Source organism: Ornithorhynchus anatinus, chromosome 17 (assembly GCF_004115215.2).
Source record: "Ornithorhynchus anatinus isolate Pmale09 chromosome 17, mOrnAna1.pri.v4, whole genome shotgun sequence".
Lineage (NCBI taxonomy): Eukaryota > Metazoa > Chordata > Mammalia > Monotremata > Ornithorhynchidae > Ornithorhynchus > Ornithorhynchus anatinus.
Window position 1 is genome coordinate 4,168,649 of NC_041744.1, and position 22,596 is coordinate 4,191,244.

General features: G+C 47.2%; 1 protein-coding gene across 1 annotated transcript in view; it reads left to right on the forward strand.

The window, feature by feature from the left end:
- Positions 1-22,596, forward strand: part of PITPNM3 (PITPNM family member 3) — a 207,156-nt gene that overhangs the window by 180,660 nt on the left and 3,900 nt on the right. Inside the window, 6 exon segments of the mRNA XM_039914417.1 lie at positions 10,946-11,062; positions 14,478-14,486; positions 14,488-14,563; positions 14,566-14,597; positions 20,505-20,653; positions 21,697-21,846. Of these exon segments, the coding sequence (XP_039770351.1) occupies positions 10,946-11,062; positions 14,478-14,486; positions 14,488-14,563; positions 14,566-14,597; positions 20,505-20,653; positions 21,697-21,846 (533 nt within the window).

Genomic DNA, 22,596 nt, shown 5'->3' on the forward strand with positions numbered 1-22,596 from the left:
AGAGGCAGATTTCCTCAGGTAGCCAAAGCGATCCCATTCAGGAAATAACGCGTGTGGCCGAGGTAGGCTGAATCCCTCACTTCGCAATCTGTGGGTTTGGATCTTCCAGCAGAGTGTCTGGGGTTATACCAGTCATCGATCGGTGGTACTTATTGAGCGCTTACTGTTTGCAGAGCACTGTACTAAGCACTTGGGAGAGTACCCTATAACAGAGTTGGTCAATTCAGCCCTCTTTTTCCTTGTAAGTGAGCGTCGGTGAAATCCCGTGTGTTCATCTACGCGCCTCGCCTTTTTCCTCCCCTTTCTCAATGACTAATCTGGCGGTGCTCACCCAGAGCTCTCTCTGCCCACCTGTGAGTAAATGCTTTGAAGCAGCTCCACAGCAAGGACTGAATGAAAATAAACAGTCGGGCAGAGCTCCCAACTCTCTCTTCTTGGCATCGATGAAATTGACATTTGGAGCTGGCCTGCGCCTCTCTGGGGTTCAGTTGAGTCTCTGTGTTGCTAGCAACCCGGCCTGCTGCTGCTCAGCTTAGATGCTTTCCAGTTCACGGGGCAGCTGACCGTGTCCCCCGTCCTCCTGGGGTTAGATTGCAATCTGGTAGCAGCCCGGCCTACTGGAAGGAACTTGGGTAAGGGGGGACGAGAGATCTGGGTCCTAATCCCGGCTCTGCCGCCGTTCGACCGTAGTAGGGAATTTGTGAATGCCATCATCAATCCAATGGACCTCAGGATTTTTTTCTCTCAATGGTATTTGTTAAGCACTTACTAAGGGCCAAGCACTGTTCTAGCCGCTGGAGTAGATACAAAGTAATTCTGTGGTTACAGTCCCCTGATCCAGGTGGGGCTCACAGATTTTCCAGATGAGGTAACTGAGGCCCAGAGAAGTGAAGTGACTTCCCCAAAGTCACACAGCAGGCAAGTGGCAGAGCCGGGATTAGACCCCAGGTCCTTCTGACTCCCAGGCCCGGGCTCTGTCCATTATGCTACGTTGCTTCTCTTGGCAGATGCCAAGGGAGTAGATATTTAGCATTTCCAAAGTTGGCGATGGGGACCACGTTCTTCAGCTGGCCCTTCCGCCCTCATATTCGTCTTCGAGTGCAGATGTCGAGGCTGGGAACTGGACACTCCAATAAGCCTTTTGGAGAATTAATTTCCCGACCTTGAGCGCTTCCAGAATCTCAGGGAAGGAAATAAACGATACTATCTAAGTGCTCTGCCACTTGCCTGCTGGGTGACTTTGGGCAAGTCACTTCACTTCTCTGGGCCTCAGTTACCTCATCTGGAAAATGGGAATTAAGACCTTGAGCCCCATGTGAGACATGGACTGTGTCCAGTATGATTCCTTTGTATCTACTCCAGTGCTTAGAAGAGTGACTGAAAAACAGTAAGTGCTTAACAAGTGTCATTTCAAAAAAAAAAAGAACGACCCCCATCTCCACCACCAGATCTTAGATTTTTCTGGGGCTCCCACTGTACAATGGAGGTTATCAGAACGTTCCGGAGAATGTGTCTACCAGGTCTGTTGAATCTTACTGTCCAAGCACTTAATACAATGCTCTGTACACAGTAATCGTTCAATAAGTACCAGGGATCGATTCCGGCCTCTAGGGCACAGTGCCAGGGGAAAGGCTCTGCTATTAATCTTTCATTTATTCATTCAATCCTATTTATTGAGTACTTACTGTGTGCAAAGCACTGTACTAAGCACTTGGGAGAGTACAACAATAAACAGATACATTTCCTGTCCACAGTGAGCTTATGATCAAGAGGCAATCCAAGGTAGAATCCTCCAGCGGGTGAGATTACCCTGCTAGACGGCAATCTCTGTTAGGGCGGGGACCATATCTACCGACTCTGGCATACTGTACTCTCCTAAGCACTTAGTCCAGTGCTCGGCACACCGTGTGTGCTCAATAAATGCCATTAGTTTAATTACTCAGCCGCTGAGGTGCAAGCTGGGGAGGGAATGTTGTTCAGCCAGAATTGGGGCTCAGCCCTCCATCTATCTCCTGTGCAGTGGACTCAGGAAGGATAATGGCTTCCCAGCCCCCAGCCCGCATTCAGTCCTAGAACAGTCACTCAATCGTTCATCCAGTCGTATTTATTGAGCTCTTACTGTGGGTGGAGCACTGTACTAAGCACTTGGGAAGTACAATTCAGCAAGAAATAGAGACAATCCCTGCCCACAACGGGCTCACCGTCTAGAAGGGGGGAGACAGACTGTCAAAAGAAGCCAACAGGCATCAGTAGCATCATTATAAATGAATAGAATTATAGATAGAATAGACACCAGCCTGGATTGTATTCTCTCCACGTAGCATCTGGATTCATCATTATTGTAGACTCTTCTAAATATGCCGAGTCCCGCTGAAACCGAATGGCAGAAGATTGCTTCCCTTTCAGGAGGGCTTTGCAATGTAAAAATAACACCCGGTAATGCCACAATAAAAGATACCACAGAGCAGAAATAATTCATTTAGTAGCAACCTTTTCTAGTTTTTTTTTAACGAACCGGATCAGGCCCACTGAGCCGTCAGCTAAATTAAAGACCAAAATCCGGCTTTTGTCCAAAGTTTTAAGAATTGCTGGCCTCTTGCCGCTTAACGGTATCGTATTTAAAGCAAAAAGGCTTAATGCGAAGAAATGCCTGGTGAACAAACTTCAGATTTCATCTCAATTACATGAAAAATCGATGAGGCATTTGACACCTGGTGAGGAAATGATATTCAGGTTGCAAGTCTGGGTTTTTGGGGTTTTTTTTTAATGTGTGTGTGTTCTAAAATTACCATCATTACTGAGAATAAAAATTGAGAAACACAGTGTTAAGGAGAACTCAAAATAACAACTTTTAGATGGTGATCGGGGTCGGAGAAGGAGCCGGATTTCAAGGAGATGAAGTGTTAACCTTGTAAGCTGAATCAATCTCTAGAATCAAAAAGGGACTGTAAGCTAACAAATAGTTGTTGCTTTGTGGCTTCAGGAGAACGTAGGTTTGGAAGGCTACAGCTGAAGACAGACCGACTTCATAACAAAAATACTATTAATAATTCATTCATTCATTCAATAATATTTATTGAGCGCTTACTATGCGCAGAGCACTGGACTAAGCGCTTGGAATGTACAAATCGGCAACAGATAGAGACAGTCCCTGCCCTTTGACGGGCCTACAGTCTTGAAAATAATAGTAAGCTACTTAAAAAAAAAATGGTATTCGTTAAGCACGCTTACTTGTTAAGCACTGTACTAAGCCGTGGGGTGGATACAAATCAGATTACATCCCTGTCCCACTTGGGACTCAAAGTCTATATAGGAGGGAGTAGGATTGAATCCCCATTTTATGAGGTAACTGAGGCATGGGAAAATTAAGGTCACACAGCAGACAAGTGGCAGAACTGGGAAGAGAACCCAGGTCTTCTACTTGCAGGCCCGTGCTCTTTCAGGAAGTCAGTCAGTTGTACTTATTGAACGCTTGCTGTGTGCAGAGCACTGTATTAAGGACATGGGAGAATACGATACGTTAAGCAGGCATATTCCCTGACCGTAACGAACTTACAGTCCAATGAGCCATGTTGCTTTCCCACGATCCTCACGGATGGGGATCTGGTCTACCAACTCTACTGTATTGTGCTCTCCCAGGTGCTTAGTACAGTGCTCTGCTTACAGTACCTGCTCAATAAATATCGTGGATGGATAAATTGATGGGTCTAAGGTATATCCATCCTTCCTGAACGAGGGTGGTCTGCCGTCCCTCTCCGCTTCCCTAACAGATTAATAATTATAATAAAACTATTTGTTAAGCAATTACTATGTGCCAGGCACTGTACTAAGTGTTGGGGTGGATACAAGCAAATCGGGTTGGGCACAGTCCCCTGTCTCAGGTGGAGCCCACAGATTTTCCAGATGAGGTAACTGAGGCCCAGAGAAGTGAAGTGACATTCACAAGGTCACCCAGCAGGCAAGTGGCAGAGCTGGGATTAGACCCCAGGTCCCTCCGACTCCCAGGCCTGTGCTCTATTCACTAAGCCACGCTGCTTCTCTTGGCAGATGCCAAGGGATTAAATATTAGCATTTCCAAAGTTGGCGACGGGGACCATGTTCTTCAGCTGGCCCTTCCACCTTCATATTTGTCTTCAAGTGCAGATGTCAAGGCTGGGAGCCGGACACTCCAAAAAGCCTTTTGGAGAATGAATTTCCCCGACCCTCGAGCGCTTCCAGAATCTCAGAGAAGGAAATAAATAATGTTTCTACAAGTGAACATGCCAAAGGAGAACAAAGACAGGCATGCTGCTCTCAACGCTGAATTCTTGGCAGGAACGAGTGGTTTATTTTGTCCTGCAAGTGATCAGATAGTCTGGTCCATCTGCCACCCTGAGAACTGTCCTACTGGGCTGGAGGTTTGAAACCCGGGCCTGAGTTTCATTTGCAGATCGAGTCACCGCCCGCTGGAGATTTGGCAGAGATCTCTGACAGGATGACGTGGGCTTTTGTGGGGATGGAGGCTCGAGCGGTTTCTCTGAGCTCCGAACTTTAAGAGGGAGAGTTTTAAATAGATTTAACCGGGAATGACGCAATTATGACGTCTTAGTTGTAGGCCATCCTGAGATCGAGAGGGAGGGGGCGGTTTGGTGTCATGGGTTGAAATCATGATGGAGGGGAGATCATTCGTGAGCGCGGTCCACTCTCAGTTTGGTGACCGGCCGACCGAATGCAAAGTCGAAAATTCCTCCCTCCCTCCCTAGCTTGTCTTTTCAATCCATCGTTGCTAGGTACTGAGTGCTCACTCTGTGAAGAGCACTGTACTAAGCAGTTGGGAGAGAACCATATGAGTTGGAAGACAAGTTCCACAGTAAGGTTTTCCAACCAAGGCTAGGGCAGAGGGGCAGAGGACCATCCCAAGGGAGAAAGGGAAGCGGGGTTCCCGTCGACCTCCAAGCCCACGGCCGGAAAGGGGTCCGCAGGGGCCTGGCTCTTTCTTCAGCCTGACATCCCGGAGGACACAGGCTCCCGGAGATGAGAGCGAGTTCGATGCGCTGGACGTTGCAGCTTGGCCTCCACCCCAGGACCCAGTCGAGAAGGGAAGCTGGTCAGTGTTTAACCAGACCTCTCCCGTTATGTCAGGATGGAGAATGGCCTGGAGGCAGAACTTATTGACACCTTATTCACCCTCTGAAGTTGCACGAGGCTCCCATCTCTGCCCAGCGAAGCGCGGCTTTAAAGCCGAGGCGGGGCTCAACCAGGTGAAGAAAGATCTAATCTGGCCATCGAACCTCAAAATCTGGTAGAGAGCCATTTCACTCATTCATTCAATCGTATTTATTGAGCCCTTACTTTGTGCAGAGCACTGTACTAAGCGCTTGGAAAGTACCATTCGGCAACAGAGACAATCCCTACCCAACGGGCTCACAGTCTAGAAGGGGGGAGAGTCTATTTCATTCTCCATTTCTCGCCTAGGGTGAGGGAGATTTATCGGGGCATCTTTGCAAGCAGAGAAGATGTGCTCACTGAACATGTCTAAGAGAAGCTGTTCCTCTTTTGTGAAGCGCTTAGTATGTATCAATCACTGTCCTAAGTGCTGGGGTAAATACAAGATAATGAGGTTGGACACAGTCCTTGTCCCATGCGGGGCTCAGAGTCTTAATCCCCAGTTTGCTGATGGGGTAACTGAGGTACAGAGAAGTGAAGGGATCTTCCCAAGGTCACACAGCAGACGAGTGGCGGTGACGGAATTAGAACCCAGGTCCTTCTGACGCCCAAGCCCATGCTCTATACTGCTTCTTATAGCTGGGAAAGCAAGGGACGTATTTGATCACTTAAATCTCCAGACCGGAGAGTACCGCAGGTGGATTGCATTGGCCATATTCATTCACTGATTTGTTTGTCAGCTGTGTGACTTTGGGCAAGTCACTTAACTTCTCGGTGCCTCAGTTACCTCATCTGTAAAATGGGGATTAAGACCGTGAGCCCCACGTGGGACAACCTGATTCCCCTGTGTCTACCCCAGCGCTTAGAACAGTGCTCGGCACATAGTAAGCGCTTAACAAATACCAACATTATTATTATTATTATTTATTGAGTGCTTACTGTGTGCAGAGCACTGTACTGAATTTTTGTGAGGCAGAGATTGAGCAAGCAGAGCACTGTGACACAGCTTTTGGAGTGCGATGAGAATAGCGGGGGTTTGCTGAAGATCGACCCTTACGAGAACTTTCTGTTAACTTCTGCATTCCAGTCACTCTCAGTTGCACCGAAAACCCGCTCTTGCCCGAGACCTATTAAATTATTCAAATTCAAAGGCAGCGACTCAGACGTGTGGAACCAGCCAAGCTTCCCTGATCTGCCTGTAGTTTTCTCTCTCTTTTTTTAGCTATTTTTTCCATCGGTGAATCTGCTCCTCTGTTAGATAAAATTTCCCTGCAGAGTTCTTTACAAGTTAAGATGAAAACATATAAACCTCCAGAAAAAGGAATGGAAAAATCTGGTGGAAACATTTAAAGCATTGAAAGAATATCTCCAGTGCCAGCTGTTTCCATGCAATATTATTTTGGCCTTGAAAAGGAGTTCATGTCGAGAACATTCTCTTTTCTTCTCATTTTCCCCTAAAAACTGACGGTAACAAACCCCCACGCTTTCGGCTCCAGACCCGCTGCGCTTTGTACGCCAACGCTATATAAATATCAGGATTGATTTCCGGCGAAGGATGAATCTCTCTGCTATTTCCTGAATAACACCTCTGAAATGAAATTCAGTCAGTTCTTCAGACCCCCTACTCCTTTGTAAGCTCCCACTGCCGGAAGTGGGGAGAGGACAGCAGAAGTGGTTAATCACATAATCGATTTGTTCCAGCGGCTCGACTCTCATGCAACTTGCCGAGATGACCGGCTCTCTCCCTCCTGTGAGGCGGAAGCAGCCTCAGTGCCTGAACTCCCCGCCATCTCCGAGAAAGAGTTTTCTTTGGGGTTGGAAAAGAGGATTTTGGGTGGGGAGAGCAATGGATCAAAACGGGACCAATTGCCTTGGATTCCAGGGAAGTGGTCCTTTTAATTTTCTCATCAGGATATAAATAGGTTAATAATTGTAGTATTTGTTAAATGCCTTATTATATGGCAAACACTGTACTAAGCTCTGGGACAGAGACAATCGATCAGGTCGGACACAGGACCCTGTCCTACCTGGAGCACACCAAGTGGGAGGGAGAACAGGTAATTGAAATCCCCATTTTGCAAAGGAGGAAACTGAGGCCCAGAGATGTTAAGTGACTTGTCCAAGGTCATACAGGCTTGGGGCAGAGTCGGGATTAGTACCCGAGTCCTCTAACCTTCAGGCCTGGGTTCTCTCCACTAGGCCACGCTGCTTCTCTCCCAAGTGCTTAGAACAGTGCTCTGCCTACAGTAAGTGCTCGATAATACGATTGATTGATCCAGTAGAAGAAGATTGTAAAATGGACATTGTGAGGGGATGGTCCAGACTGAGAAGAGAAGCTGAGGGAACCCTTAGAATCATCTTCGAGTCACCCACAGAGACTGGACTGTAGCTTACAACAAACCTGTCTGCGTCGAAGTGAAATCAAGCCATTTCTGTTCATTCTTGGGTGGAGGCTTTTCCAGCTGGATCGTCTCATGGTCTAGGATCCATGTTGGCTGATTCCGCTGGAATTTAGGAACCGTTTTCAGAATCTTCTGGGATGGATCGTTTCTCTGCTGCCCTGTTTGGGATAGCTTAATTAACCTCATTGAGACTATGTATAATTATCCTCCATCTGATCCCAGTGTTCTGGTTGAAAAATGGGTTTTGCATTAAGAGATGATTTGTGTATGATTTTCCTCACCACGCTTGACAGAGATCCTAAAGAAGGGAAGGCGAGGCAACGTCGATTGCAGGAATTTCCTTTAATTCAGCCTCCAAGCTAGAACCGCAAATTTAGAAAGTGATCTAGTCTCTTGGAAACCACATTCTAGATCAATCATAAAAATGATTAAGCATATTTATTGAGCGCTTACCGTGGGCAGAGCACTGTACTGAGCTCTTGGGAAAGTACAGTATAACAGAATTGGTAAGCACATTCCCTGCCCACAATGAGCACACAGACTAGAGAGGGAGACAGATTTGAATGTAACTAAATTATGGATATGTACGTAAGTTCTCGGGGACTGAAGGAGGGGTGAATAAAGGGAGCAAATCAGGGCAAAAAGAGGTAATGAAGGCATAGTCAGGGAAGGCCTCCTAGAGAGCTGTGCCTTCAATAAGGCTTTGAAGGGGGAGAGAGTAATTGTAGGATATGAAGAGGGAGGGGGTTCCAGGCCAGAGGCGGGATGTGGACGAGAGGTAGGTGGCGAGATAGATGAGATCGAGGTACATGTAACAGTTTGGCATTAGAAGAGTGAAATGTGTGGTCTGGGTTATAGTAGGAGAGCAGCGAGGTGAGGTAGGAGGGGGCAAAGTGATTAAGAACTTCAAAGCTGATGGGTAATCACTGGAGGTTCTTGAGGAGTGGGGAATCATGGACTGAATGTTTTTGTACAAAAGTGATCCGAGCAGCAAAGTGAAATGTGGACTGGAGTTGGGAGAGACAGGAGGCAGGGAGGTCAGCGTGGAGGCTGATACAGTAATCAAGGCGGCAGTCAATCAGTGCTTGGATTAACGTGGTACTAGTTGGATGGAGAAGAAGGGCAGATTTTAGTGATGTTGTGAAGGTCCAACCAACAGGATTTAGTGATAGATTGATTATGTGGGTTGAATGAGAGAGATGAGTCAAGGAAAACACCAGACTGCAGGTTTGCAAGACAGGATAGAGAGGAAAGGGGTGGATTTTAGCTTTTTTGTGGAGGTTGAACCAACAGGATTTGGTGATATATGGGTTGTGGATATGGATATTTGAGTTGAGAGAGAGATAAATCGAGGAAATGGCAGGGTTATGGCTTCTGAGACAGGAAGGATGGTGGTGCTGTCTACAGTGACAGGAAAGTCAGGGGGACAAATAGGGTTTGGGTGGGCAAGTTAAGGAGTTCTGTTTGGACATGTTAAGTTTGAGCTGGCGGCGGGACATCCAAGTAGAAATGTCTTGAAGGCAGGAGGAGATGCGAGACTGCTGAGAGGGAGAGAAATCGGGGCTGGAGTCATAGATTTGGGAATCATCGGCATAGAGGTGGTAGATGAAGCTATGCAAGCGAATGAGTTCTCCAAAGGAGTGGGCATAGAAGAATAATAGAAGGGGACTCAGAACTGTGCTTTGAGGGGCTCCCACACTCTAACCTGTAAGCTAAACTCTCTCTCTAGACTGTAAGCCCGTTGTGAGCAGGGAACCTGTCCACCAATCTCCCAAGTATTGTATTCTCCCAATCTCCCAATCTCCCAAGTATTGTAATCTCCCAAGTGCTTAGTACAGTAAGCACTCAATAAATATCATCGTTTGACTAATTGGAGTCAAGCTCTTGGGTTATTTTTTCTGGAGGGCTCTTTTCTCCCCAACTCCAGGCTCGCTGGACTTGATGCAGTTGCCTGGTAAAGATATAGAACTAGCCGGAGGTGCCTCCAGAACCGGGTTTTAAGACTTTGTTTTAGACAGCCCGGGCCCGCATTTACTGTCTAAGAACAACTGCCGAAATTTGCAGGAAACGATCGTTCCTTTGGTGTTAAAATGAGACTGATGGTGCCGCATTTTACCGGCTGAAATTGGGGGGTGATTACTTTTGAGGGAATCACACAGTCTATCACCTCCCTGGCCCAGAAAGAGGAACAAGATGAAATGGAGAGGCCACTTATCTTTCCGGGGTAGTGACTCTGGTGGCCAATTGTAGTTTCTACAGTTGAATGACTCATCAGTGGGAGACGATAGCGAAGCCGCAATTATTGGCCTGCGAGCTCAGAACTAGGAAGCGGAGCGGGTCCCAGGCTGTGGGTGAGCAAGACATTCCAATTTAAAGCTGATCACAGCCAGAAAACTCTCGTAGTTTCGGGTTTCGGTCTGGGTGGAGAATCCTGATGCGAGAAAGAGCTGCAGAATTTGAGTGAGAGGCTGGAAGGGGGCTCGGATGTGCATTTGGGATGGGAAATTCTTCCAGTACTCGAGGCTGAATCTTCAAAACTCCCATCCCTAACTAGTCAACCACCTCTCAGGGTCGCACCTGGAGAGTTTCTAGTACTCTACCAGTCTCGTCTATGGGAAGGATCGATAATTGCTCAATAAATGCCATTGACCGATTGATTATTATTCACTTTGATTCATTTATTCGTTCAATCGTATTTATTGAGTGCTTACTGTGTGCAGGGCACTGTACTAAACGCTTGGATACTCACCCCAGCCCCGCTATGCTTACATAAATATTCTTACACACTACTATATCCCCTATCCATAATTAAGTTTAATGTTTGTTTCCCTGCTGTAAATTGTGAGTGGGCAGGGATCGTTTCTATCAACTCTGTTGTAGCGCACTTTCCCGATTGCTTAGTACAGCGCTCTGCACATAGTAAACACTCAACAAATACCATTGATCGAATGGTTTATTATAATCCATTAAAGGCTAGGATTTACTGCGTGGATCTGGACATATAAGAATATATTCTTGAGTATGTAGAAACTGGGTGGGTGTATATCCTTATATCCAACAGAACACTTGGATACTCACCACTGCCCATGTAACACTTACAAACATACCCGTAGACTTGACTTTTTTCCTTTTTGCAATTTATTTTAATGTCCTTGGAGTCAGGGATCATGTGTGCTAATTTTGACCATCTCCCAAGTGCTTATCACAGTACCCTGCACCCAGTAGGTGCTCAATAAAAACTCTCGATTGAGAGGATATAAGACTCCTTCCCTGTAGTCTCGTAGGTTAGTTCTGTGGGTGACGTTTTCTGAGAGCGAAAGAGATGCCCCTCCCTCAAGAGAAGTGGGGAGAATTTAAACAGGTGGCACATAGTTACTGATGGTTGTGTTTTATTCCAGGTCATGAGGTATGAGAGTGTGAACGTCAAGGAAAACGACGGTCTTGACCCTGCCACCCTCAGTCCTTCGAATCCCCGAGAAAAATGGCTCCGAAAGAGGACACAAGTCAAACTGAGGGTAGGTAGCGGCCGCCAATCCGGTTACCAGGAGGGAATTGGTTCTGCTGTCCCTTAACGGTGGCTACCCACTCTCGAAATTAAAATCTGTCTTCAGAACAGGTGCAGATTATCCAAGGCCTTGTGAAAAACAAGCCAAGGAGGTGGGGTGGTTGACATTTTTCATCTTAGCGATGAACTGCTCTGTGTTATATCTTCATCCGTACTCCCCAGGAGGCCTGTGACATCTCTTACCTTAGAGATCTTTAGAAAATAGCAAGATAAACACCCGTGTGTTGCTTTGTTTTTCTTCCTGTCCAGAGTCCGACATTAGCAGGACTCCACCCGCCCACCCAGCTAAGTGACCGACACTAGGACGGGGGCCTGGACAATGGTCTGTTTCCCATCTTTTATTAATAATAATAATAATTGCAGTATGTGCCAAGCACTCTTCTAAATGCTAGGGTAGATACAAGGCCATCAGGTTGGACATAGTCCCTGTCTCACTTGGGGCTCACAGTCTCAATCCCCATTTTACAGATGAGGTAACTGAGGCACAGAGAAGTTAAGTGACTTGCCCAAGGACACAACAGACCAGTGGTGGAGACAGGATTAGAACCCATGACCTCTGATTCCCAAGCCCGTGCTCTTGCTACTAGGCCATGCTGTTTCATTTGACCAGCAGTCTCCCCTTCAATCTGTAAACTGTCTGTGGACAGGGAACATGACTGTCGACTCTGATATACTGGACTCTCCCGAGTGCTTAGTACAGTGTTCTGCACGCAGTAAGTGCTCTGTAAATGCGACTGGTTATATAGAGGTACTCCATGATGGACAGATCTTGCCAGTTCTTGGCTCTGACTAGATTTGCATTCCCGGGTCTACTGGAAGGACAAGGAATTCTCTAAAAGTGTAGGACACAAGCTAGAGCCAGTTGTACGTCGGAAGGGTCAAGAGAGGGAGTGTGGTCTAGTGGAATTAGTCCCGCGGTGAGATCAATCCAATCAATCGTATGTAGCCATCTTTAGAATGTGAACTCATCCTGGGCAGGAATGTGTCCGTTTGTTGTTGTATTTACTCTCCCAAGCGCTTAGTATAGTGCTTTGCACAGAGTAAGTGCTCGATAAATACGATTGAAAATGTATTGAGTGCTTACTTATAGTGCAGAGCAATGTACTAAGCACTTGGGAGAGTACAGTGTAACAGAGTTGGTAGATAGGTTCCCTGCCTACAACAAGCGTACAGTCTAAAGGAGAAGACATTATATAAATAAATAACTTTAAACTGTACAATTAAAGAATTTACACATACTAGGGGTTGAGGGAGCGGATAGCAATGCCGATGGTCTCTGATCCAAGGCGTAGAACGATTACAGTAAGAAGGACCATAACAGTCGATCAACTCCACACGATTTGATTTGTTGACTGATTGATTAGCTTTTTTTTTCATTACCAATGGCGCGCTTGGCCCACATCCTGCTCTGCCAGATTGCCCTCCCTTCATTCTGACAGACAGTAAGTCTCTCCCACTTCAGAGCGTTATTGAAAGCAATCCCTCCGAGAGGTTACTCTGACTAAGCTAATTCCTTTAATCACTCTCCTGTATCGCTTGCACCTGGATTGCTCCTTTCTTCATTCCTTCCAGATAGTTGATACATACTAATTTATATAATTAATGTCTGTCTCCCCTCTTGAGACTGTAGGGTCACTGGGACAGGAAATAAAGTCTCCCAACTCGGTTATATTTTGCACTGTCTTCCCAAGAGCTCTGCAAGTAATGTTCAATAAATACAATCGATTGATTGTTTTGGTTGTGAAAAGCCAACAACTCTCTATTAGAGTCACAAAGGCTTTCTAGTCTCTGTCCAGCAGAACAACTCTGTTTTTTGTTTTTTTTAATGATATTTGTAAAGTGCTTTCTTTGCATCAAGTACGTCTAAGCTTTGGGTCAGATACAGTCAGATACAGTCCCTGAACAACTGAGCTCACAGTCTAAATCAGGCTCTGAAAATTGGGGCAGCTGAATCATAGGAAAGAGCAAACTAAAGAAATGCAGCACTGCCAGAGCGAACAGAGTCTACAGACTGAAACTCCAGAAAACTTCAGAACTTTCTTTTCAGGCTACACATTCGGGCAAATGAATCCTGCTAATAGCTTGATTTAATATATGATAGCCAGGAAACATTGGAGAAAATGGAATAAATGGCAATTAGGTATCCTTAATAAGCCAGTTTGAATAACGAGTCCGGAACTCCCTCTTTGTTAACCAGAATCCTGAATTATGACTCAATTAGCTTTCAGAAAACTTTTTATGCATGTGTGAGTCTCCCTTCTCTTCCTTCTCCTCCTGAGTCCTTTCATTCTTCTCTAAGCCTCTCTTCCTTCTCTGTTTCCAACACTCTATCTATCTCAGTTTCTCTCTTGACCCTTGCCAGGTAAGTTCCAGTATTTCATTTATAAGGTCCTACCTAGCTCTCTCTCCAAGAGTTCTGGACTCATTTTTCTCCTTCCAGCACCTCAGGGAGTTCAAAGCTTAAGAAAATTCCCTTTCTTCCAGAGACTTTCCAGTTTGTTTATTATTCAATAAAATACTTGGAGCTGTGTAGCTTTGGAAATGATTCCTGATTCACTGGAGCTTTCTTTGTAGATGTTGAGGCAGAAATGAGGGTGGGCACCGAGCCTCAGGGAACGCAGGCCTTGGAGTCAGAAGCCTGGGTACTAATCCCGACTCCTCCACTTGTGTGCCGTGTGAACTTGGGCAGGTCATTTCACTTCTCTGGGCCTCAGCTACCTCATCTGTAAAATGGGGATTAAGACTGTGAGCCCCGTGTGGGAAAGGACCCGTGTCCAGACCGATTTGCTTGTGTCCACCCCAGCGCTTAGTACAGTGCCTGGCACATAATAAGCGCTTAACAAATACCACTGTTATTATTATCCCAACCCAGACAACAAACAGCAGTCTCCATCCCTAGCGTGGACAACTTTCATGGGTGCCATTCGGGGGTAAGGGTTATTCTTTCCCATGCAAGCTTGGCACCCATGTTGCCCCTCCAAAACAGCACTCGACCCTCCGTTTTCCCCCAAGTGGTACTTCTTAAGTGCTTACTGTGTGCCAAGCCCTGTACTAAACTCCGAAGTAGATACGAGATAATCAGGTTGGACACAGTCCTTGTCCCGCATGGGGCTCACAGTCTAAGTCGAATATTCCATCCCAATTTACAGATGAGGAAACTGAGGCACAGAGAAATGAGGTGACTTGCCCAAGCAGACACCAAGTGAGGAGCCGGGATTAGAACCCAGTCCCCCTGACTCCCAGGCCTTACTCTTTCCACCAAGCACACGGCTTCCTCCTGGAAAGAAGACACTGACCAAGGTTTGGGGAGAGACATTTAAAATATGTAATTTACAAGGCTGAGTGAACCTCTCCTGTCCTTCCAGAACGTGACCGGCCAATCACCGAGCGAATGACGTGATCGCCGCAGAAGACGGCTCCCAGATATTAGTCGGGCGCTTCATGTATGGGCCCTGGACATGGTAGCCCTAACAGGTGAAAAGGAAGTGCTTCTGCTTCTCTTTCTTCTCGCCCTTTTTCATATACTGTTGGATTGGACTCCCCACGTGCTTAGTACAGTGCTCTGCACAGAGTGAGCACTAAATAAGTACCATAGATTGGTTGATATATGCTGAGTGGCCTGGCAGGGAATGTGCCTGGAGAGAAGCAGCGTGGCGTAGTGGATAGAGCATGGGCCGGGAGTCAGAAGGTCAAGGGCTCTAATCCCGGCTCCACCTCCCGTCTGTTGTGTGACCTTGGGCAAGTCACTTCTCTGTGCCTCAGTTACCTCATCTGTAAAATGGGGATTGAGACTGGGACACTTTCCACTGGGCCTCGCCGCCTCAGTTTCCCTGCTGCCTCCACTCGGACCAAGTCTCTGCCTCTCTCCGTCACTGATCTGGTTCCGTTTCTTGTCTCTGTCTCTTCGCAGCATCCCCGCCCCTGTCATTCGTTCCTCTCCATCTGTCTCTTAAAGGAGCAGCGTGACTTCATTAAATATAAAGAATTATCCACTGATGCATAATTTATGTAAATACGTACAAATGAGCATGTGCCGCTTGAGGTCCCCGAACTGCATTCACCTGTATTCAGCATCCTTCCTCTCCCTATTTCCCATCACCGCCCACCGCCCCCTCCCCGGCCCACGCCTCCGCTGGGTTGGTTTAGAAAGAGAGAGATTTCTCTGCAGAGGAAACGCTGAATTGGCCGAAAAACCACCCACGTCGTGAAATACGCCGGGAGGACCACTGGGAAACTTCATCCTCAGCTTCCTTCGCTTTCTCTTCATTTCTTGGAGCAGAAATAGCTGGAACTGTGGATCTGTGGACCCAAGACTATGGAATCGTGAATCTAAATCAATCAGTCCATCAGTGATATTTACTGAGCACTTTCTATGCGCAGAACACTGTACTAAATGCTTAGGGGAGTACAGTGCAGCAGAATTAGTGGACATGTTCCCTGCCTGTAACCAGCTTGCAGTCTAGAAAGGGAAACGGACATTAATATAAGTAATTTACAATATATAAGAAGCGGCGTGGCTAGAGAAGCAGCGTGGCTCAGTGGAAAGAGCACAGGCTTGGGAGTCAGAGGTCATGGGTTCGAATCCCGGATCTGCCACTTGTCAGCTGTGTGACTGAGGGCAAGTCACTTAACTTCTCTGGGCCTCAGTTACCTCATCTGTAAAATGGACATTTAGATTGTGAGCCTCACGTGGGACAACCTGATGACCCTGTATCTACCCCAGCACTTAGAACAGTGCTCCGCACATAGTAAGCGCTTAACAAATACCAACGTTGTTGTTATAATTTAAAGACATGATTCCTGCTCACTAGGAGAATGTCCCCTCAAGGGACAAGAAAAGGTGCTCAACTGACCTTTTCAAGTGCTTATTAATAATAATAATGGTATTTATTAAGTGTTTACCAGGTGCCAAGCCCTGTTCTAAGTGCTGAGCACTATTCTAAGCTTAGTCCAGTGCTTAGTACACAGTAAGCACCTAGTAAGTGCTTAATAAATATGACGATCACCACTCAAGGGCACAGTGTGCAAGAGAGACTCAAAGTCAGTCAGTCGTATTTAGTGAGCACTTACTGTGTGCAGAGCACTGTACTAAGCACTTGGAAGAGCACCGTACAACAATATAACTGACACAACAAGCTTTCAGTCTTGAAGATGAGCTTTCGGTCTAGAGGTGTGAAGTCAGTCTAGAGGGAGAGTTTACGGTCTAAAGTGACGCTATCAATAAATCAATCAATGGTATTGATTGAGCGCTTACTGTGTGCAGAGCACTGTACTAAGCGGTCGGGAGAGAACGGTATAAGAGTCTGACAGCAGTGTTGTCAGCTTCAAACTAAAGGAGCCCGGCAACCTCTAGAGAAGATAGGCAGCATGGATGGCTTCATGCAAAGAGCACGGGACTGGAAGTCAGGACACCTGGGTTCTCATCCAGGCTCTGCCACTTGCCTGCCATGGGACCTCAGGCAGGTCAATTAATGCTTCTGGTCCTCAGTTTCCTCGCCTGTAAAATGGGCATGAGACGCTTTCTTAGATGGGGAGCCGCATCCATGTCCAATCTGCTTCTCCCATATCTACCCTGGCACTTAATACATAGTAAGTGCTTAATAAATATGGGAAATAATAGGTACGGGGCAGGGAGTAGTATCACACAGGATAAGGGAAGGCAGCTAACATATGGGTATGGTTCTAAATCGATCTTTGCCCTAGAGAAAACAGCCAAACCCATCAGAAATGATCGCCAAACCCCAAAGCGTTTCATCACCCTAGATAAATAGTCCCCAGCTCTACTGCCTGGGTCTCTACTCTCTCTGAGCCCTCTGAGCTCCACTGAAGGGAAGCGATATGGAACAGAAGAATAATACTGATATTTGGCAAGTGTTTGATATGTGTCAAACACTGCACTAAGCACCGGAGAAGGGACTAGATACTTAATTCCCTGAAGGGGCTCACAGTCTGCTTAAGAGGGAGGACAGGCATTGAATCACCATTTTGCAGGTGAGGAAACTGAGGCCCAGTGAAGTGATTTGCCCGAGGTCAGACAGCAGAAGAGGGGTGGATCCAGGACCCAGGTTCTTTGACTCCCAGGTCCGGGCTCTTTCCACTAGGTCACGCTACTTCTCTTGCACGATCGCCAGCCCACACGGCAGCCATCTCCTCCAGGGTCTCCCCCTCAAGACCGTAAGCTCATTACGGGCAGGGATCGGGTCTGCTAACTCTGTTGGATTGTCCACCCCCAAGCGCTTAGTACAGTGCTCTCCACACAGTCAGCGCTCGGTAAATGCCACTGATAGGGAGATGCCACCGAGGTGTCTGCGGTTGGACTTTTTGCCTCCCCAAGAAGCAGACATCACTCCCTATTACAGGGGGAAGGTGACGAAAGACTCGAGCTCTTTGGACTATCATTCCAGGACAGCGTCTACCAAACCTGTCTCTGGGAAGGTGGAATTGGAAAGGCCCCAGCACCCTCCCGCTCCTACGAATTTAGCTGTCAGCGGCGAAGAAGTCGTCATCTGGCAGTAGGTCAGGATTATAATTACCCCACACCCTCAGGTCGTTCCCTTCATAAATATCCCCGGCAGCCACGCTCTGTGTGATCCCCGGCTTGATGAAAACACAGATGAGCTCTGACTTTTATTGCTGATTTTTATCAGATGTCTGTATTAGGTTTTCCCCGGCCTTCTCGCGTGCGGTCAATTGAAAGAGGCCTTCTCCGAGTTGGGTGACAGGGGGGAAGGAGGGGTATTATGGTGGGGTGTAATGCGTATGCTGTTTTTGGGGGACGTCTACCCCAGCGCTTAGAGCAGTGCTTGACACATAGTAAGCATTTAACAAATAGCATCATTATTAGCATTATTCATTAGAAGTTGATTTAATGGGGGACCTGAACTTGTGGAACCAGCTCGTTGTGGATAGGGAATGTGACTACCATCTCTGTTCTATTGTACTCTCTCCAGTGCTTAGTACAGTGCTCTGCGCAGAGTAAGCACTCGATAAGTACCACTGAGTGATTGATTGAAGACCTGATTGGAATTCATGCAGCCTTCCCGCTCCCTCCCTAACCACTGCTTGTCACCAGTAGGATTTTTTACCTCCAGTTTGTAGACACAGCACCATGAACAAGCGCTTAGTACAGTCCATGGCACCCAGAAGGTGCTCAATTAATACCACTACTGCTACCAGGTGAAAGTCAGCCATGGGTAGACCTGGTTCAGCCCTTTGGATCCCCCAAGAACGAAGCTGCCTGTTGGGGAGAAGCCCACGAAGCCTGGATTTCTCCCGAGTGTTTGCGGAAGGGAAGATTCTAAACCTTCCAGAAGCGGCGTGGCCTAGCGGAAAGATCAAGGGCCTAGGAGTCAGAGGGCCTGGGTTCTAATCCTGGATCTGCCACTCATCTGCTGTGTGACCTTGGGCAAGTCACTTAAAATGACCTCTCCCCTACATCCTACCTCTGGGCTGAACGACCTCCCTCTTCAAATCCGACTGACGATCCATCTCGCCACCTTCAAAGCGCATCTCCTCCGAGAGGCCTTCCCTGACCATGCCCTCTTCTCTCACTCCTCTGTGTCGCCTTTGCGCTCGGATTTGCATCCTTTATTCACCCCTCCCTCATCCCGCCTGCACTTACGTAGATATTCGTAATTCATTTATTTGTATTAATAACTGTATCCCCTTTAGACTATAAACTCACTGTGGGCAGGGAACATGTCTACTATCTATGTTATATTCCACTCAAGCACTAGTACATTGATCTGCCCACAGTAAGTGCTCAGTAGATATGATTGATCGATGGTATTATTATTTATTAACAGTGGTATTTGGTAAGCACTTACTATGTGGCAGGCAGGGCTTAGCACTGATTGGCACTTAGTAAGCACTGAAAAAAATCACAATTATTATTATTATTATTATTATTAATGTGATTGATGAGAGAATGAAAATTTTCCAAAGCCTCTTTATTGTACGAGTCAGTGGTGGGAGAGCGGGGTCTAGTTAAGATCCATTGAAAGTCACTCTTCCCCTCTGGTGAAATAGACTGGTTCACATTCCTGTTTCTTCACTGGCCCAGGGAAAATGCCGTTCCAGGCCCGAGTCCCCCGGGAAGAGACCGAGAGACCTCCATTACCCTCCTTTCCCACTGCTCGAGTTTGTTTTTGTTTTTTCCCTCTTTAGGCAAACAACATCTCCATCTGCTGCCTCTGAAGTGTGATTTCACTCTCGGGCTCCTGATAGAGCAAGTGTTAGATGATGGGATCGCCCTCCTCCTTCCTTTCCTCGCTGCTTTCCTAGTACAACCCAGCCCGCACACTTCGCTCTTCTAATGCCAACTTACTCTCTGTCCCTCCGTTTCATCTCTCTCACCCCTGAACCCTCCCCCACATCCCGCCTCTTGCCTAGAACTCCCTCCCTCTTCATACAATAATAATAATGATGGTATTTGTTAAGTGCTTACTATGTGCCAAGAACACTATTCTAAGCACTGGGGTAGATACAATCAGGTTGTCCCACTTGGGGCTCACAGTCTTAATCCCCATTTCACAGATGAGGTAACAGAGGCACAGAGAAGTGAAGTGTCTTGCCCAGAGTCACACAGTTGTCAAGTGGCGGGGCCAGAATTCTGACAGACGATCACTCTCCCCACCTTCAAAGCCTCAGTAGAAGCACATCTCCGCGAGAGGCCTTCCCCGACTAAGCCCTCATTTTCTCTTCTCCCACTCCCTTCTGCGTCACCCTTGCGCTTGGATTTGCAGCCTTATTCACTCCTCCCTCAGCCCCACAGCACTGAAGTGTATATCCATAATTTATTTGTCTGTCTCCCCCTCTGGACCGTCAGCTCGTCGTATGCAGGGAACGTGTCTATCAACTCTATTGTATTCTCCCAAGCACTTAGTATGGTGCTCTGCACACTGTTAGTGCTTAATAAATATGATTGATGATTGATTGAAGAGCCTTATACTCTTCTCGTGGAAATGAGTCTCCAGCCTCCTCCTTCTCTTCCTCCTCTTTCTCTTCTTTCCCCTCCTCCTATTCCTACTCCTCTTCCTCTTCTCTCCCCTTCCTGTTTTCTCCTCTGCCTTCCCTCCTTCTCTTCTTCTTTGACCCCTCATTTTTCTACTAATTCTCTTGCTCACCCTCTTTTTTCTTCCCCTTCTCCTTTTCCTCCTCCTCCTGCTCTTCCTCCTCTTTGTTCTATGTCTTTCTCCCCCTACTCCCTCCCCGTTCATTCATTCAATCACATTTATTGAACGCTTACCATGTCCAGAGCACTGTTCTAAGCGCTTATCCCCACCGTGATCTCCATTCCTTTTCCTTTCTCCGGACAAACGTCGACCCACGGGTACATCGACCCGCGGGGAACGTAAACTGAGGAAGTGAAAAGACATTTTGTCCCTTTGCAGGTGGATATTCTCATCATGACCGAGCCCTCCTCGGGGAGATGGGTGTATTTTGACACGGAGATAACCAATAGCAGCGGCCGGATTTCCTACAATGTCCCCAAACCCAAGAGGCTTGGAGTGGGGGTGTACCCCATTAAGATGGTTGTGAGGTGAGCCGCTGACATTTGAGGGGGAAGGAAAGGGAATGGGGGCGAGAGGTGGGGATGGGGTGGGGAGACGGAGAGAGAGAAAAGATGGAAGAGGTATGGGATTGTCTCCTTCTGTTACCGAATTGTACTTTCCAAGGGCTTAGTACAGTGCTTTGCACACAGCAAGCTCTCAATTAGTACGATCGAATAAACCGAGAGGCTCCGCAGGTGTGGGCAACCTGTGGGAGTCCTCTAATTTCTTTGCTTCTGTCTAATGGAGGTGCAGCATGGCTCAGTGGTAAGAGTCCGGGCTTGGGAGTCAGAGGTCATGGGTTCGAATCCTGACTCGGCCACGCGTCAGCTGTGTGACTGTGGGCAAGTCACTTAGCTTCTCTGTGCCTCAGTTATCTCAACTGTAAAATGGGGATCGAGACTGTGAGCCTCACGTGGGACAACCTGATGACCCTGTATCTTCCGCAGCGCTTAGAACAGTGCTCTGCACATAGTAAGCACGTAACAAATGCCAACATTATTATCATCTACGGGCCAAAAGTGTTTTAAAAATCTCATCTGCTCTGAATGGAGCAAGGGCTCTGAAAGGAGACTTCTTGGCCGGGCGGGAGTGGGTAAGGAGAGCCCAATAAGAACGAGAAGCAGTGTGGCCTGAAGGATAGAGCACGGGCTTGGGAGGCAGAGGTCGTGGGTTCTAATCCCGGCTCCGTCCCTTGTCAACTGCGTGACAAGTCACTTAACTTCTCTGTGCCTCAGTTCCCTCATCTGTAAAATGGGGATTAAGACTGTGAGCCCCACATGGAACAATCGAATCCCCTTGTTTCTACACCAGCGCTTAGAACGGTACTTGGCACATATTAAGTGCTTAACAAATATCATTGTTTTAAGCACTTAGTACAGTGCTCTGCACACAGCCCTCAATAAATACGCTTGAATGAATGAATGAATGCAGAGGACGAGTCTAAACCCTTGGGAGCGTCTAGTAGAATTAGAAGGCATGAGCCCGGCCCTCTACTACTAACTCCAATGATCCCGGCCCTGGTTTCTTTCAGGGGCGACCAGAGCAGCGCAGTCAGCTACCTCACGGTGCTGCCCCGGGGGATGGAGTGCGTCGTGTTCAGCATCGACGGCTCCTTCGCGGCCAGCGTCTCCATCATGGGGAGCGATCCCAAAGTCCGAGCTGGAGCCGTGGACGTGGTCCGGTAAGGAGGAGAATCTTCCTGCCCAGAGTCCCCCTACTTTCCAGTCCAATGCGAGGGAAAATTCTGAATTTCCAAGGCAGTCCAGTGAATACCTTCACTGTAGTTTTTGTTGAAATTCTTTCTTTATTTTTTTCCTCATAGAGGGTTGGGGAGAAGGGAATGGTTGGTGGGGATTCCTGGGACCTTGTCTAAAAAAAAAAAATCAATCAATCTTTACTGAGCATCAACTTAGAGCAGAGCACTGTATTATGTATTTGGGAGAGTACTAGAAAGTTAGTAGAAATGATTCCTGCCCTCAAGTAGTTTACAATCTGGTGGCTGGGATCTGAAATCCCATTGTGTGATGAAATCCAAAATGGCGCCTTGTAGTCTGTCCTATTTTCCCTACTTGTCCCTAACTTCCAGAACCTTAATAATAACACTGATGGAATTGGTTAAGCGCTTACTATGTATCAAGCACTGTTCTAAGCACTGGGGTAGAAAGAATTTAATCATATTGGAGGTAGTCCCCATCCCACATGGTGCTCACAGTCTAACTGGGAGGGGAGGACTGGTATTGAATCCTCATTTTACAGATGAGAATACTGAGGCCCAGAGAAGTGAAGTGACTTGCCAAGGTCACACACACAGCAGATAATTTCCAGAGCCAGTATTAGAACCTAGGTCTTCTGACTCCCAGGCCCACGCTTTTTCCACGAGGTCACACTGCTTCTCTTAGCACCTTGGCTAAGTGCTTGGGAGAATACAGTA